The sequence below is a fragment of the Zonotrichia albicollis genome, chromosome 12, assembly GCF_047830755.1.
Source record: "Zonotrichia albicollis isolate bZonAlb1 chromosome 12, bZonAlb1.hap1, whole genome shotgun sequence".
Taxonomy (NCBI): Eukaryota; Metazoa; Chordata; class Aves; order Passeriformes; family Passerellidae; genus Zonotrichia; species Zonotrichia albicollis.
In genome coordinates, this window is record NC_133830.1 from 15,112,459 (window position 1) to 15,129,083 (window position 16,625).

General features: G+C 41.0%; 1 protein-coding gene across 3 annotated transcripts in view; it reads right to left on the reverse strand.

Moving 5' to 3' along the window:
- Positions 1–1,167: 1,167 nt before the first annotated feature.
- Positions 1,168–16,625, reverse strand: part of SFMBT1 (Scm like with four mbt domains 1) — a 90,352-nt gene continuing 74,894 nt past the window's right edge. For all 3 annotated transcript variants that reach the window (XM_026792440.2, XM_026792441.2, XM_074550026.1), the window contains 9 exons: positions 16,073–16,115; positions 15,125–15,189; positions 13,561–13,700; positions 11,533–11,642; positions 9,691–9,866; positions 8,793–8,971; positions 8,434–8,679; positions 7,654–7,782; positions 1,168–6,952 (listed from right to left, as the gene is read on the reverse strand). In XM_026792440.2, the coding sequence (XP_026648241.1) occupies positions 6,812–6,952; positions 7,654–7,782; positions 8,434–8,679; positions 8,793–8,971; positions 9,691–9,866; positions 11,533–11,642; positions 13,561–13,700; positions 15,125–15,189; positions 16,073–16,115 (1,229 nt within the window). In that variant the 3' untranslated portion in view covers positions 1,168–6,811. The remainder of the gene's footprint in view (positions 6,953–7,653; positions 7,783–8,433; positions 8,680–8,792; positions 8,972–9,690; positions 9,867–11,532; positions 11,643–13,560; positions 13,701–15,124; positions 15,190–16,072; positions 16,116–16,625) is intronic.

Consider the following 16,625-nt stretch of genomic DNA (forward strand, 5'->3'; position numbering starts at 1 on the left):
TAAATAATTTAAAATCCCTGTCTAAATATGAATTCACTTATAAATATGACCCAGAAAGCACATGTTTAAGTCTATCAGAAAGCAAAGCCAAGCACATGGATTTAAATTTAGTTCTTTAAATAGCATTTGTTGTGTCTACATCACAAACCTACCTATGTGACCGTCGTTCCTGGCAGGTGATGCCAAAGAGTATTAGCACACGACAGTAATTTTTCTGATTTTGAGGTGGTTTCATAAATGTCTGGAAGTTGCAGCTAGAAAAAGAAATGCTCTCAGCTTTCTAACCTAGAGAGCACACAGCACACAGTGCCTTCCATGTCCAGTGCCTCTGGCCCCAGGTCAACACTCTTCTGCTCTGAGCTGCTGAAAGCAAGAGCTCAGGAAAGCAAAGAGTTACCTAACAGAAAAGACACGGACCAAAGCAGGTTACTTTTTCTCCCCTTGCACACAGTGTTAACAGCCATCAAGCACTGCATTTGTAACCTGGACTTGACCTATTTGCTTGTAGCCCAGGGTGGGTTTTAGCTTTCACAGCTGCTGCTGAACATCAGTCATCCCACACACGTACCTGACCTTAACCCCAATACTGGTTAAAGATTTACCTAATGCTATTTACACACAAAATCTATATTTCAGACATGAATCTGGAAACATAACTCAAAGGGCTTATGCCTCATGTTACTCCATATTCCATGCTTTAAACCAGATCATTCCCCCAAAATGCCTCTTCAAGGGTTTCATCTCATCAGGACTCCTATAAGCCCTTCTGAAACCTGTGGCAGACAAATCACTGCCTCCTGCTATGTACTATTCACAAGCCTTCAGATTTCTCTCAAGCAGACAGTGCTCTGGGAAGGCAAGTAGAAGATTTATGTTAAATCCTGCTTATTTATAGAGGTCTAAAGACAGTGTTAAGCAAATCAGTTTCATCCCACTCCTATGCATTTTCTGCAGCCAGTGTAAAATCAGCTCAAGGTAACTGAAGTGCAGCCAAGAAACAAGTGCTGAGTACAATCTGTTGGAATGCCAAGTAAGGAAACAAGAACTTTGCAAGGCAAAGTTTTCTGAAACATCTCATGTTATTCAGAGGAAGCAAAGCCAGCCTGTTTTAAAATTTCAGCTTGCTGGGGTAGCACTAACCTTTACAAAACCATCCAGAGGCTGCAGCATCTGCAAGGTTTGCAGTGGATTGTATCAAGCATCTTCCAAGGTTTGAAGAAGGCAATAAAAGAAAATGACTCCAATTTGTAGGTCTTGTCCTCAGCTCCTGTATATTAATTGGATTCATCATCCTGTGAAACAAAACCTGTTACCTTAGAAGAAGCTTTGATAAAGAGGACTCTTCCATTTGAGGGGACTGAATAAACCCAATCAACACAAAGCCTCTCCAAGTGGCATTTATGTGGCTTGCATTTACCTTTTATGCAAGCAATGGAACATTCCAGACAACTTTCCAGTTTTCCAAGATGAAAAATTGCTCATGGTCAGCAGCAGTATTTATGATATTAATACCAAAGCCATCAGTAACAGTTTAAGTATCTTTTTTAATTTTCTTACAACCACTTAAAACTGTCATATAACACAAACTTTTGTACACTATTTACAGACAAAACAAGTAAAATATCCATCCAAAATATTTTTTAAAAAAATCCTCTGATTAAATTGTTACACCTGCTCAAACAATGGTGGGACTTAATAGGCATATTTTCTTGTGCATGTTTCTCTTCCATGTAGTACTTCAGTCTCACTGCATATATATTTTTTTCTTTTAAAAGATAAAGAAAGATAAAACAAGCAGAAGGGACACAACACAATATGCATTTAAATCTTTGTTTAAGAACAAGCAGCTAATTAAAAAAGGCAAAATACAGGAAAAGTGCATCAGTTCCAATGAGTTAGTATAAGAAAGAGGCCCACAGGTGTGGAGCTGGCACCCTTTTGGGTAGAGATTCCTAGAAGACCTCTGATTGTCTATAGAGATTATTTAAAATTTATTTTAAACAGAAATAATAATAAAAAAAGGAATTAAAAAGGAGAGGAGAAACATGACACCTCCAGATTTTTTTTTGTTTGTTTTGCCATGAGGTTTCTTGGAAACTGGTGCTCAACAACTTTCAGAGTGGGTGAGAATTCCTTTGTGCCCAGAGCTCAGTGCTGACCCCGAGCCCCAGGGCTGCTCCCCCTGGTCTGTGCCAGGCCAGGGGTGCCATTGTTTGTGCTAAGTCACTCAGTCCCACAGCCCTGGAGCTCTGTCAGCACAGATCTGCTCACTTCCATGGCTTAAAGCTGGGCCAAACACTGCTGCCTGGGCACCTGGACTGAGCAACTTGGTCTTCTCATCCAAAGTCCACTTGCATGTCTGGTGCATTTCAGAACAGATACCACCAAAATGACCACGGAGACAAAGTGTCACTAACCTTAACTCATTTTTGCTGTGTTTGATACAGATTGGTATTTTGGTTTTACAACAATAAAAGAGGCTTCTTGTCTCTGGTGTTCACAATCCTTCACCCAAAGGCTGCATGCAAGTTTGGGGAAGGCTAGCAGCACTCTGAAACAAGGGGTCAGCACACAGTCCCCTGTAAGGGAGCCTTCATCCTACATCTGAGGTCTCCTGACCCAGCCTATGTCTTTGTGCTTAGTTACTTTTAGGTACTCTGAGCTCACAGTAGGCAGTAACCAGGCTGACACTTTGTGACAGGACTGGTTAAGGCGTAGCTTTGTACAGGATCATATTTTTGGCTTTCTGGTAAGGCTACTTCATTTAGTAACAACAGATTTGGTCCAAAGGTATCCATCCAGTCTCCAACGCCAGCTTGATAGTTTTGAAGCCTATTCCATTACATTCAAAAATCTCACAAGCCACTGGGCTTTCTGCCAACAAAGTACCAAGGCTTGTACTTCATACAGAAGAATGGAGTGCTCAGTCCAATTGCCTGTAAGTATATTTACACTTCTGTGGACCTAGCAGCTAAATACTCCTTCCCTCCTTTAAAGCATCACTGGAATAAAGAACAAACACTAGCAAATCCTAAAACAACAACAAAATACTGCTAAAAGTTGTGACAGAGAATGTAATCTTTAAAACCACTCCCAAACTCTGTATGTACTGTTTCCATTAACCCCAGGAGAGACTGCAAACACTCCTGGGGTTCTATACAATACAGAAATTTGCAGCGAGGTGTATTCAACAGAAATTAATCTGCCTTTTATTTAATTCCTCGAAGAGGAACTTTCAGAAATGTTTAGAGATAGGAAAAAAGTAACTTCATTCACCAAGATCAGTGCTGTACCTCTCCTCTCCTGGAAGGACTGCTTTCAGTTTAGGATGGGCTGCAAGCTGCTTGTGCTTTGGGAATAATGCAACCACATTAAACCCCCATAGCATTTTTGGAGGTCAAATACTTCTCTGTTACAGAATCCTTGAGTTGGTGCAGAAAGCACACAACAGTGACCCAGCAAAATCCTCCTGCCTAACAAGGCTAAGCTTAGCCCAGCCAAAGTGGCACCACCAGGTTTCTAAAGCTACAATGTGCAAACCCAGGACTGCACAATGCATATGAAAACATGACAAGCAAGAACACAAACCTCAGTGGGTCAAGGCAAGGGTAAACTCCTGTTACCAGCCACATTAACAGTACACAAGGCTCAGTGGAGAGTTCATTTTCTTGTACTGGAGACATTTGTTAAGACATCAGTGCCTCTCTCCTGGACTCCAGCTTTGTTGTACTGTATGGTGAATTATGTGCTAGAGGACAGCACAAACCCCTGAACCCTAAATTACTGCAGGCTCAGTGATTTCTGATGGTGAAACATTGCTGTCACCCAAATCCAAGATTCAGCCACCAGCTACACAAAATCCAGTTTTGAATAAAGAGTGACTAAAGCAGCACGTGAGCTCATTTCAAGTCATACTGGAGTAAGATGAACAAGTAAGTGCAGTTGTGTCATCTGCCACGTACAGAGAAAGAGGAACTTGAAACAGAGTCAAGAACTTGAAACAGAGTCAGAAATACCATCCATCAAGATAAAGCCCCAATTATCCCTTTTAAATCCAGCAATAAAACAGAGTGCATTTTTTTCCAGGAAACAGAGTGTACAGTACCCGTGTGCAGCATAAAAACATTTCACAAATAATGAAAACATCCCTTTTGAAAATCTCAACAAAAATAGATCCCATTGGGACCAGACTGTCAGTGCCTCCCAAAACAAGGCAGAAAAATCCAGCCTATAAAACATGCCAAAGGTGACCAGTGAGTATCCCACTAAGGGCTGAAACTGCTGACTGCTTTATTTACTGAGAAAAGGAGTATGACATTTGTATTTAAAACCCCAGGCACCATGTTAACAGGTCCACTAAATGACATGCTCAGCTCTGTTCTCTCCTGACAGCTACTTAAAAAGACATCTATCTGTCCATGGGGAAAGGTGGAAGCAACTTCTCCTGGCTCTGCAGGGCAATCCTGCTGGGCACCAGGACAACAGAACTCTGGGAATTCTACTGCACTGACCCAAAAGCATCATCTTGCAGCCCAGAAGTTCTCTGCTGGTCAAATTTCTCAAGACAAGATGCTGACAGCAAAGCAGCAGTGTTTCTTTAGAAATTTTTTCAAGCCTAATGGCTTATGAATGAGTTTGTCCTAAGGGACTGGAGTACAGGCAAATGATCTAAGCACAATATGAAGAGCCAAATCATCCATTTATTGGCCACATATCTGGTGTAAGGAGGATAAAGGGACACTTTGATTTCAATTTAATTGTGTCTTCACACTCTGCTTACAATATGGGAGAAAAATTGTCCTAGCTACACACTGCCCTTCCTCAGCAATATTCAGCTAATAAATAATCTGACATTTTGATTCTGGAATGAAAAAAAAAATCTGATTTTAATAATTGTGTGAATAGTTCTGCCTTGACTAGGCAGTTACTGTAAGGGGCAAAAGCAACCAGCCCCAGTTACTGAGCTCTGCTTTTCACTGGAGGCAGCTCCCCCTCAGCACCAAGGGGGCAGGTGAAGTCACAGGCTGTGGCACTCAGCTCTGAGCCCACAGAGCACATCCTGCTGAATCCTGCAGCTCACAGCTCTGGAATGGCCAGTCACACTGGGCCTAAGGGACACTCCAATCATTCCATTTGAGCAGAGTCATCCCTCTTCATCAGAGCCCAATAACTGCATCCTTCCTAAAGCCATTCCTGCAGCAAGCACCTTCCCAACTCACATGCATTCATGGGCCAGGAGCTTCCTGCAGAGATAGATTTGAACAGGACATAAAGGAGCAGAGCTGCACACATCCAGCTCCTGCCTGTGCTCCTGCAAACACTCTGAGAACAGGCAGAGTGAATGAATGCAAGCCAGCTGAAACTCAGCACTGATGTGATGCAGATCTTGAGCCTGATGTGAGTTTCCCCACACCTTTAATGGAAAGTAACATAAGCCCTGTTACTCCAAATGGAAAGCATTGGCCTACAGCAAGTGGCTGATTGGGTTTTATTACCACAGAAAATTAAAATCAGCAGTTCATCCTACTGTGAGTCTACTGATGGAACTAAGATGCCCACTGGTCCTTTTCCTTTTCTGTAATAAAAGCACACAAATCCCTTGCCAACTCACCAAATTTTCATCAAGTCTGATCCTGAGCATCTGTAGATAGTTAAAAATACAAAGTCAAGCTCATAAGAGTTTGCAGAATGCAAACACTGGCAGAGCTATGTTGCAGTCCTCTACTGATTGCAGTTTCCTTAGTGTATTCTCTAAATAGATGTTCAGGTAGCAAAGCAAAAGTCTGCTGACAGGCTCTATCTACATGGCCCAATTGTTTGCTAGAAGAAAAAGGAAATAACTTCATACAATAAAGAAAAAAATAAAAATTTGACAACCCAAATATAGAAAATGCAGAGGCACTTTCTCTTTCCTTCCTTATGTCCTACAGCCTGCCTGTAAGAGAAGTGCAAAATAATTCAGTTTTCTTACATCTGAAAAAAGGAAACATCCAGGTTATGCCTACAGAAGTTTCAGCTAAAGCTTTGGAACAGAAGCTGACATTGGTTTGCACTCTGGACATGCCTACAGAAGCCAGACTGCTGTGCAGCCACGGACCACGTGTCCAGAAAGAGCAGTTCCCTCCCTTTTTAGTTCATCACTTCTACTGTTCAGGCTACAGAGGTAGTAAAAACAAAAGCAAAACCAACAACAGTGAAACAAACCAAAATAAACAAACAAAAACTTCAAAAGGAACCACACTCTTGCTATACTGTACATTCAGAACCCTGTGGCCACATTGTTGTCCTAACAATGAACAAATTCATTAAAAATCTCAACATTAACACACGAATGTGCAAAGAACACATTCCAAAGTCAGTGCTGTGGTAAAGCAAGTGTTCATCCACAGGGAGGGCAGGGGATTCTGTGAAACATCAGGAACAGAAAGGTTATTTCTGGCAGCCTACATGCGAACGTAAACAGGATCCGTTTATCCTTTTAAAGTTCCGTGCCAACAGAACTACTGAAATGTCATTTCCCACAAGAGGAGACTTTTCTGTCATCATTAAAAAATACATTAAAAAAAGGGAACCATAGAGCAAGAGACTATTGTGTTCCCAAGCTGGCAGCTGGTAGAGTAGCCCCTGTGTTTGCATTGGCATTTTGCTCCAGATGTTGTCTTCCTTCTGTAGAAATAGAAAAAATTGAGGCTGACACACACTTTTAGGTCACCAAGGCCTCAGTTTAAGTTCATTTGGCTTTACTTGCTAGAGAAGAAGGAGCATGGTTTTGTAGTTGTGCTTCAAAGGTCCACTTCAACTTGGCTGCTCCTCAGTTTGCAAACTGCTGGTAGAAGGCAAGTTTGACCCTCTCAATGTGATGGCAGAGTTTAATAGCTGGTCCAAGCTTCAAGTCCATGCACTCCTGAACAGTGGGCAGGGTCAGCAGCAGCAGTGCCTGGCCATCAATTTCCTGTCACAAGACAAAAATTCCAGAGTGACTCTGTTGTTATTCTCCCTGCTCCTTCAGCTTTGACTCGCTGTAATTTCAGATTGTGACCGTTTGTGAATTAGATGCTTCTTTCATGTTCCCCCAGGCAGCTTAAAAATCTCTCTCACACACAACAAATTAACTCCTTTCTTAAAATGCCAGCTCAAATCCACCAAGGCACAGACTCTCGGGAGATTGTACTGCAAAAATTACAACCCAACAGAAGAAACCAAGGGAATTTCATGCAGAAAGTAATTTTAACCAACCACAGCATCTTTCTGTAGAAAGAGAGGTTCCAGAAGGTGAAGTCTTTCTGCAACATCCACCACTACAAACCACCCCAACCATTAGTTCTAATAGTACAGTTTTAATAGACACTGGTTTTATGGCAAATTTTAACCAAGATGCAAATAAAATGTTGACTTTTGTCATGGTGCTTTGTTGTAGGCATGATTTGTAGTTTCAAGATTTAGATGCTCTGCAGACCAAAATATCCTCCCCCTAGTAGTGAGAAACCTGAAAAATTCTGGTCATTCCCTGAACTCTCCTCTCTCAAACTGCCACAGATTGCCCAAGTTGTTTATTTCCTCAGAAACCTATTAAAAAAAAAGTTCTTTTTCTGACTCCTTAGGGGATAAGAAGCCAAGTGACAGATTCAACATTCAGCAGCCAGAAAATGATACCTGATCGAGGAAAATCCTTGCCAGGGGAGCACAGTCAGTGGATTTGAGGAATCGTACCACATCAGCCACACTCCATTCCAGAGGGTTACTGTCCAGCTGCAGCTTTTCAGCAACTTCCATCTTTATGTCCTAGACAAGCCAAAAGAATTCCCAAAATATTACATATGCTTTGTCTTAATTACAGTCCTATGAATCAACCATTGTTGCCACATTTCTCTTCACAGAGAAAAGCAAGGCACAATTCTTCCCAACAAGATATCTGGGTTTCACATTCTCTGAACCTCAGAGAAAGAAAAAACAATTCTTATATTATTTGCTGTGCCTGTATTGTGATAAAGTAGATGCAATATGGAGATTGTTTACTTAAAGTGATGGTGTTTTGTTTCCTAGGCCTATCAGAGCCAAGAGTGTGTGTGTGTCAGAACTATTGGGTGACAGTCACGAGATTCTGTGCAGTGTGTGCAGAGTTGAGTGCACAGCAGATTCAATTTAGATGTAATGTAACATAGTGTAATATAATATAAAATAATACAGTATAATAAAGTAATTAATTAGCCTTCTGATAAGATGGAGTCTTCCTCATCATTCCTCCCTGCCACGGGGATCCCTGCAAATACTATAAACCATAACAAACATCATGGATTTTAATTATTCTGTAGAGTTTTCACAACGCCCTTCACGGGGAAACAGAGAACACACACATTGTCGTTAATACCCCCAGGATTTTGGTCCTTGCTCAGCAGGGAGCAAGCCAAGGCAGAAATCCACATTCCAAGTTACCTTTGGTGAAGGAGGTTTGTTTTCATCATCAGAAAAGGAGAAGGTCCTGAGCTTCCTCTTCCGCTTGTCTCGGTCCTGAGCCAGGGAATGAGACAGTTCACTCTGGGTGGGAGAGGATGACAGGGATTTCTTCTCTGACACCTCTGATTCTTCAAGCAGCTCATCTTGGTGCTCTGAGGTGCTGTCCTCAGTCAGAGACTCTTCATCCACCTCATCTTGGTCATCCTCCTCTTCTGCCCCACTGCCCTGAAGAGTTAGGAGAAAAGAAAAAAGGCAGCTGTAACCCTGAAGTTACAAGGTTTGCTGTTTCAAATGAAGCAGTCAAAGATCACATCCCAGATGCATGAGCACTGTCCTACCTGGGGAGATCCAGCTGGAGTGTTATCCACAGACGTGGAAGAACGTTTTTTCTTATGAACAAAGAAATGTTTTCGTCTCTTCCGTCTTTTATTTGGTTTCTTCATGGCTACTTCCAGGTTGCTGTGGCCGCCTGGGGGCCGACCTATCCGCTTGTTTTTCCTCTTGCCATAATAGTGTGCTGCCAGGACAGAGGGAAGGAGCACACTGCTGAAATGCACCTGCAGGGTCACTAGTTATGCATGCCCCTCATCAGGACTGGAAAATCAGTAGGACATTTCCCAATAGGAACCCCAGTTCTGCAAATCTTCAAAATCACTATGTCTGTATTTTCCACTACAATTTGGTTTAAGGAACAAGAGTTACTGATCAATTTTGTTTGTCCTGTAAAGATTTACTTCCTCCATCTCTGGGAAGCCTCCAAATGACCCTGTTTTATACAAAACTTATCAAAGATTTGGTCCAATTTAATGGTGCTTTTTATGATGATTTGTAGTTTTTAAACATGGCCTTAATGCACTGCTTGTTCTCACAGTGTCAAATGGTTAAAGCCAGCCTACAAAAACCTAAAAAACTAAGAAAATAGCTTGAAGGTGTTGCATTTTTTTCCCCACAACAAATCAATAAAAGTAATTATAATGCTACTTAAATTACAACATTAGTCAGTTCTTGTCCCAAAAGCTGTTTTAAAAAGATAAAGTTTTAAGCACACAACAGAAGTTAAGCCATGGTTCTACCACTCAATTCAGAATTAATTTTTTCTCCCCTACACACTGGAACACAAATATTTTGTAGGCCTCTCTATGCAGTGCTTGAGCTGCTCCTTCTGGTGTAAAGCCAAAAGAAACTAAAATACAACACTCCAACCTCCACCTTGGTGTGGATCAGGGATCTACTCACTGTATTTTGTCTTTGTCAGGACAGAGCAGTTCTCTGAACACTTATCCAGCACCATCTGAGGGCCAAAGAGGTTTGGGCAACATTCCAGCTTGATGCAGGTTTTCCTGCAGAAATCTGCCACCCGATCTGCCGTCCTCACAACCTCCACGGTGGCACGGTAGCTCTTGCCTTTGTACCTAGCAGTGAAAATACAGGCATAATTAGGAATCTTCTAATGACCAGGATAAAAGGACTTCCTTGAAAGGTGTACAAAAGCACTGAGATCAAACTGAGAAAAAATACGAGGAATGATGAACTTTATGGACTGCTAAGTCCAGGAAGCAGGAGCTCATGGCTCTTCTGTCAGATCCCCAAATAAAGAAAATCCATCACAGAGGTGGCTGCAGCACCAAACACAGCAACACTGCCCCATCAACAGCTACAAAACACCATCTGAGGGGACTGCCCCAGAGTTCAGATATTTTGTTTTCTTTGTTCACAGATGGTTTGCTCTCTCTTTGCTTTTATGGGACTGCAGAAATTCCCACTGTAGCATGGACAGCTGGCTCCTCAAGGCTCAGAGTACCCACTGAGCTCACTCAGGTAACAGCACACAGCTTTTGGTGAGCCTTTCTGTGCTCATCCTTTGGAGACAAGGGACCACATTTCCAATCAGCTTTTGTCTAACTGCTGAACAATTCCCTGGGGCAGTCACTTGCATGACTCTACATATTGTTCCTGTTTGATTTAAATGAAGAAATGATTCTTTTTTGTTCACCAACCTTGCTATACACTGAAAGAGCTGCACTGTGCAATATTTACCAGAGCTGCTCAGCATTTCTGCTGTATCCTCCCAGCACAGCTACAAGCATGTGCTGATATCTACCAGAGATGTTTCAGGCCTGCAAGTACCTAGGTAATACCTTGTAAAAAACCAACTGCATCATCATAATCCAGATACCCCTAGAGTCACTACTGTGGCAAAAGAAAGCAAACTGCAACTTCAGCGACACTAAACAAATATTTTTTTCTTTATTCCTCAGCTGTACCCTCTATTTACACCAACCTTTGTCATCTTCCTATTGCCCAATTCAGAGCAGTCCTCCAATATATGGAAAGATGTCTTTTTGTACATGAAACTGATCCAACAAAAGAATTACTGACATGTTCAAAATTATGTAGGAAAGTGTGCAGCGGCACATTGGGAAAATCTAATCTCTAATATGCAAACACAGTGACCTAATTACAAAACCATCCCTAGACTATAAAGGAGTATCTGGACTTATCAAATATATGCAAATATGTTCACTGCTCTTTTCCTAGCTGCAAAAGTAATCTTGCAAAGAAGCTTCAACCCAAAAAGCTCAGCAGGAAAAAACTGGGAGTGCTTTAGGGCAGACTGCTGTAGAAAGCCATCCATGTCAGGCCATTTCAAAGCTTCTAACTTTATTTCTGAAGAATCTTTCTCCACTAAGAAATTTGTGTGGAAATGCCTGAGAAGCTTCCCAAGCAGTACATGTTTTTGCTTTAAAACATTGATAATTATCTTCAGGTGAATTAAATTATCTTAAATCTTAAAACAATCACCCAGCGGTCTGTCAGTACAATGTTGTACCAGTGCCACACCAGTCTCTAGCTGCTCACAAGCCTGTAGCAGAGTACACTGCCATATTATGGAGCATTAAATTCACATGCACTCCACCAGAACTCTTAAAGAAATTTATAAAGAATTCAACACTTAATGGCTGCTGCCATCTTGATGTGCTCTAAGCTATTTTTCCTTCCCTGAAAAGTAAGCTAAAGCACAGCCTGCAGAGAACAGCTACTGGGCCTGAGGAGCCAGGGAACAGGACAGGAATTTACTTGGCTTTTAGGGTCTCTCCATGGCCATGCCAGGCAGCCTCTTCATCCAGCTGCAGCTCTCTCAGGACACGGCTGGGTTTGTAGGCAGCGTTGATCAATAAAGTGAGAACCTACAGCACGGGAGGGAAGAGCAGGAAACATGTGTAAGTTATTTGTACAATAAATCTGTTTTAAAGTGCCAGGGCAGAATAGGAAATTACTCCTATTCATCCAAATTATCTAGCATCAAAGCACTCATTCACAGCAGGATTACAGACACCTCCTGACAGTGCCAAAACGAGCACTGAGAGCAGCCGACACTTTGGGCCTTCCCAGCCCTCAGAATTCGTCTGCACAGTCACAAGTGTATCCAGCAATTTCCAAGTCATTGCCCTTGAATTACACATCACTAAATTAATGCCTGGGGCTGAGAACTCCCAAACTTGCATAACCTTGGCTAAATCTGAGCGATTATCTTAAAGATTGTGTGTCATGGGAAGTTGTGCCAAAAAACGCTGCAGGATTTTGCTGCCTGCTAACAACAAAACCATAGTGCAGAATCCTAAACTCTCATCTGTTTTGCTTCCATGAACCGTGATAAGGTCTATTTTCATAAAATGATAATTTCTTGAGTACTGTAAAGTAACTTGAAGTTGTGAATAACCTGAAGTTAGTGGGGGATAGTACAAAATGTGCAGTCTAATTGTACTTTTTATGTTCACTGTATGCTTATTCCAGATCATTCCCAACTGGGTGCATAACAACCTTGACATTACAAATTTGCAGTTTTATTGCTACTTAGGCAGCAGTCCAGAAATCAAAGAAAAGTATTAAATATAATCAAGCACCAAACTCTAGGATCCCTACAATGAGCAAGACTCACAACTGAAATGAATACAATTGAACATACTGGCTGAACACACTCAGCACCTCCACATCAGCAGGATTTGTGCACACTTTCTGCTTTCAGGCAATGAAGCAGAATAAACCTTCAAGATTAAATGAAGCTGCCACAGAATTTCACATTTGCTCTTTTGCAGTTCTTTCAATAAAATACTGAAATAGGCAGAAAGGATAGGGTACTTTTCTGCATGCAAAATTGGCCCTTTTTCAATAGTCTGCTTGATTCTTGACAACCAGACTCTTGTTTTACAGCATGTCTGCCAGAAAGTCTTAAAGCTCTCTCCCCGTTAAGATGCTTGGTAGGGAAGGTAAAATTCCAGGTATGTTAAGCCAATTCTTATATATAAAGTAATCATTTCATGACAGCTCAAGTGTGCATATCCAGTTATATCCAGTTATATTCCAGTCTTGAGAAATTTCCAGCCTCTCAGGTCAGATAATAACCACCTCATGATCTTTTTTGAAATTTCAGAAAAATAATTACATTAAAGTATCTGTAAATTTGCTGTGAAAAACATTCTGGAGAAGAAGCTCTCTGGCATTAAAGAATGGCCTCCTCCTCCCTCAGTTACATTAAGAAGCCAAACTGTAATTTCACCTGATCTATGCAAATTGTATCCAACTTATAAAGCACAGATAACTCTTTTCATTTCCCAATTACTGAACGTAGTTTGCCAATTTGACTAAGAAAATCTGTATTTCCTCTGTTTTACCATCAACAGTGCAAACTGTAAAGGAATTTTGGGATTATCTCCAGCTAATTTCTGTTAATTAAAATGGAAACATTTATTACAGCTATAAAAAGATACTAACTCCTTTGATTGTGGTAATTACAGGTTATACTGTTTTAACAGAAAATAAAATTCAGCAGTAGAAGGCTGAGTGTTACTTAGATAAATGAAAGGCTTTTACTCTTATCAGCCATTCATAAAATCATTCATGATTTATACTTTATTATATGCAAAAAGACACTCCTTACTTATCATCAGCTTAAATTTCTGAATTACCCATCTGTAATTAGACAGATACTCTGTGTTTAAGATACTCTGCTATTTGTAGGTCTCTCTATGCAGTGCTTGAGCAGCTCCTTCTGGAGTCAAACTCAAAAGAAACTAAATATAAAATAAAAGATGTCCATCAGGTCACCTCCTTCAGCACCAGCACACAGTTCCCAGGTCCCACGGACTGGGGCAGCTCTGCAATCCTGCCTTTGTTCAGGTAAGGCCCCGAGAAGCACCGGTGGTTGAAGTAGATCTTTGGGCAGCAGTACTTGCCGTTAATTACCACTGAGAAGTGAGAAATGAGAAAACAAACATTGAAATCACACGCTGCAAATGCCCCAGGAAAGAATCTCGCAGTAGGTAACAGTTTATCTGCTGTAAAAAAAGGAGGGGAAAAAGTTTTGAATGACGGGGATTTGAGGTACTTTCTGTGTCACGTTTGCAATGGCACCATTAGTTATTCCCCGTTGTCAAAACATTTTCCATACTTCACACCCGTGCTTGCAAATTGTCAAGCTGCAGTAAATAAAGATGGTCATGTATCAGAAAGGAAACATTCCCTCCTGGCTAGTCTGCTGCTTCATGGTACCACACCAGTGAGAGCAGCAAAGACAAAGACAATCCCAAGTTTTTGGTAGCAGAAACAGTTCCTACACAGCAATTACAGATACATTTTCCAGTAAATTTTCTCTCCCCCAAACTTCAGCCACCAGAGAAACTGGCAGTTATTCTCCACTGTTTATCCTAAACTGCAGCATCACATTGTTTTGCATTTTTAAATCCTTTTCCTTTGATTAGCAAACAAAAGATTCAGCAACTGATAAACTGACCTTTGATGAAGTGACATCAAGCTCTCTGAATCTATTTAATGGTTCAGCATTGCTCAAAATTCAAGTATTAATATATATTGCAATACACTTATGTACAAAACCAATATTGTTTTACCCAGCAGTGTTCTAGTTTTTCTTGGCTGAGCAACACTACCACTTAAAGACTTTAAATTCAGCAGTTGAAAACTGGCAGATATATAAATGAAGTCAAATTTACATTATGACTCTATTAAAAGCCAATTAAAATGATAAACAAGGACACATCATTTTTATCTTGCTTTTAGGGAAGCTTCAGATGTGCACTTCACTGTACAGAAAACAGCAGAGGAGGAGGCACTGTGTTGCCAAATGGATGGATCTGTGTGACTTTCACCAGCAGATGTACTTATTCATCACATTCCTTCTTGCAACAGTTGAGAAAATTATTAGATTTTGCCATCTGGCACACAAAGCAGTTTGCTGTTTGAATTGGTTTTGTTTATCACCATGATGAAGTTAAAAATAAAACCAGAGAGATCTGCTTCCCAAAGCCAGAATCCAACAATTCTGAGCACAAATATAGCACACCTGCTTCTCCCACTTTATCAAACTGAACAGGTGACAACAGAAGGTCACAGTGCACATTCAGCTTCACAGATCCTCTGCTGGATGGGCAATGTTCTGGTGTAAGAATCTGATTTCCAGGCTTAATGCACATATGAAATGCAGAACACAAGTAACTGCAGGTTTTTGTTTGTTTCATTCATTTCTGAAGTTCAAAAAATCATCAAGGGATGAAAATCTCCAAACCCTTTCCTCCCCTTCCTTCTCCTAACAGGACTGAGCAGGTGAACTCTTACAGGATATTGCCTTTGTTAGCCTGACCTCTGTGATCAATACCTGAGTCAGAAGAGTTCAGTTCTTGGTTCTTTAGTCCATCATGAACTGTCCTTGAAGATAAAATTCTGAAATTGAAAGGAGGAGATTGGGAAAACAGACAGATAGTCATGACAGTCACCTCTCTGTTACTAAAACACCATAACACTTCTTTTCCTCAGCTCCAGCCTTATTAACCTGCTTTTTATACCTCCCCTGTTTCACAATAACATACAGAAACTACCAAATTCCATTTGGAAAGGACTTCTGTCCTGCTACAGCCAGCAGCAATCCTTCCTTGCTTGAAGTCCCTGGGCCACCATGGTGACAGACACCTCCCACAGCCACCCACAGGAGTCTGCATCCCCTGACTCCTCCTAACTTCACATTCCACAGCACAGGCAGTGCACCCTCACCTTATGCATTCTGAAAAAGCTGGCTTTGAAACAAAATACAACCAGAATGACTCCAGTACTCTGGTAAGGATCCCAACTGCAAAACATGGGGGAACAGTCTGCTCAGAATTTTAGGAGCAATGCAAACACTGGCAGGACTACTGACTGCTCTGGTGTTTGTAGAGCTGTAAGAATCAATAAAGCCAACTGTGAGCATTCCATGGAGCATTTCTGAGCAGGCTCATGAGACTGAGCTCCACGTGCATGACACAGTTTCTAGACTCATTGTAGACAGCAGCACAACTCTTCTTTCTGCCTGCTCTGGGCCAAATTTAATCTGGGAAGGAGCAATTACAAAAAATTCCAGGCTTTCTATCTCCTCTTACTGTAGTGCAAAAGGTCTTTCTGAACATCAGCAGAATCTACCAGCATCAACACAAATGGAGTGTGGAATCTCTCAACCCTCAGTACAGCACTTTTGCAAATCTACATGTTCCCTAACACAGCAAATTTTCCAGTTGAAAAATAAAGAGGAAAAAACTCAACAAAAAAAACCAGCCAATAACTTGTTACTTACTGTTTCTCTGGTTGAACTACTGCAATTTTTTTCTGCTTGTTTACTGAAAGAAAAACAAGAGCAAAATATTAGAGGAAATCAAATGAAGCATCTAGACTAAGATATATACATATATATATACACACACATATATAAATATATACACATATATATATTGGACTCATTTCTTTAAGTTATAGAGCAAAAAGGATCCATGTTCCCATCACTGCAGTGTCAGACAACTGACCCAGGCGCACGAGACCCAAGTAATTTGAAGAGAACCAGAAGCTTTACTTCAACTTCCATTACAAATTCTTTAAATCAAGCATGCATATGCCCAGTTTTCGATGAAGTTTTACTTTCTGTGCCTCTTTATTTGCATCAGAACCCCATAACTACCTGTACTACCAGCCAAAAAAGGAATTACATGCTTTCTTTTGCAGCACCCAAAGGTTATGTTCTTTGGCACGTGTCACTTTACTGGCACAGTAACTTCAGCACTTTAACTTTCAAATGGAATGAAATCAGCTGGTTAGACACACCAATGATTTCAGCCAATTGCTATGCAAGAAAA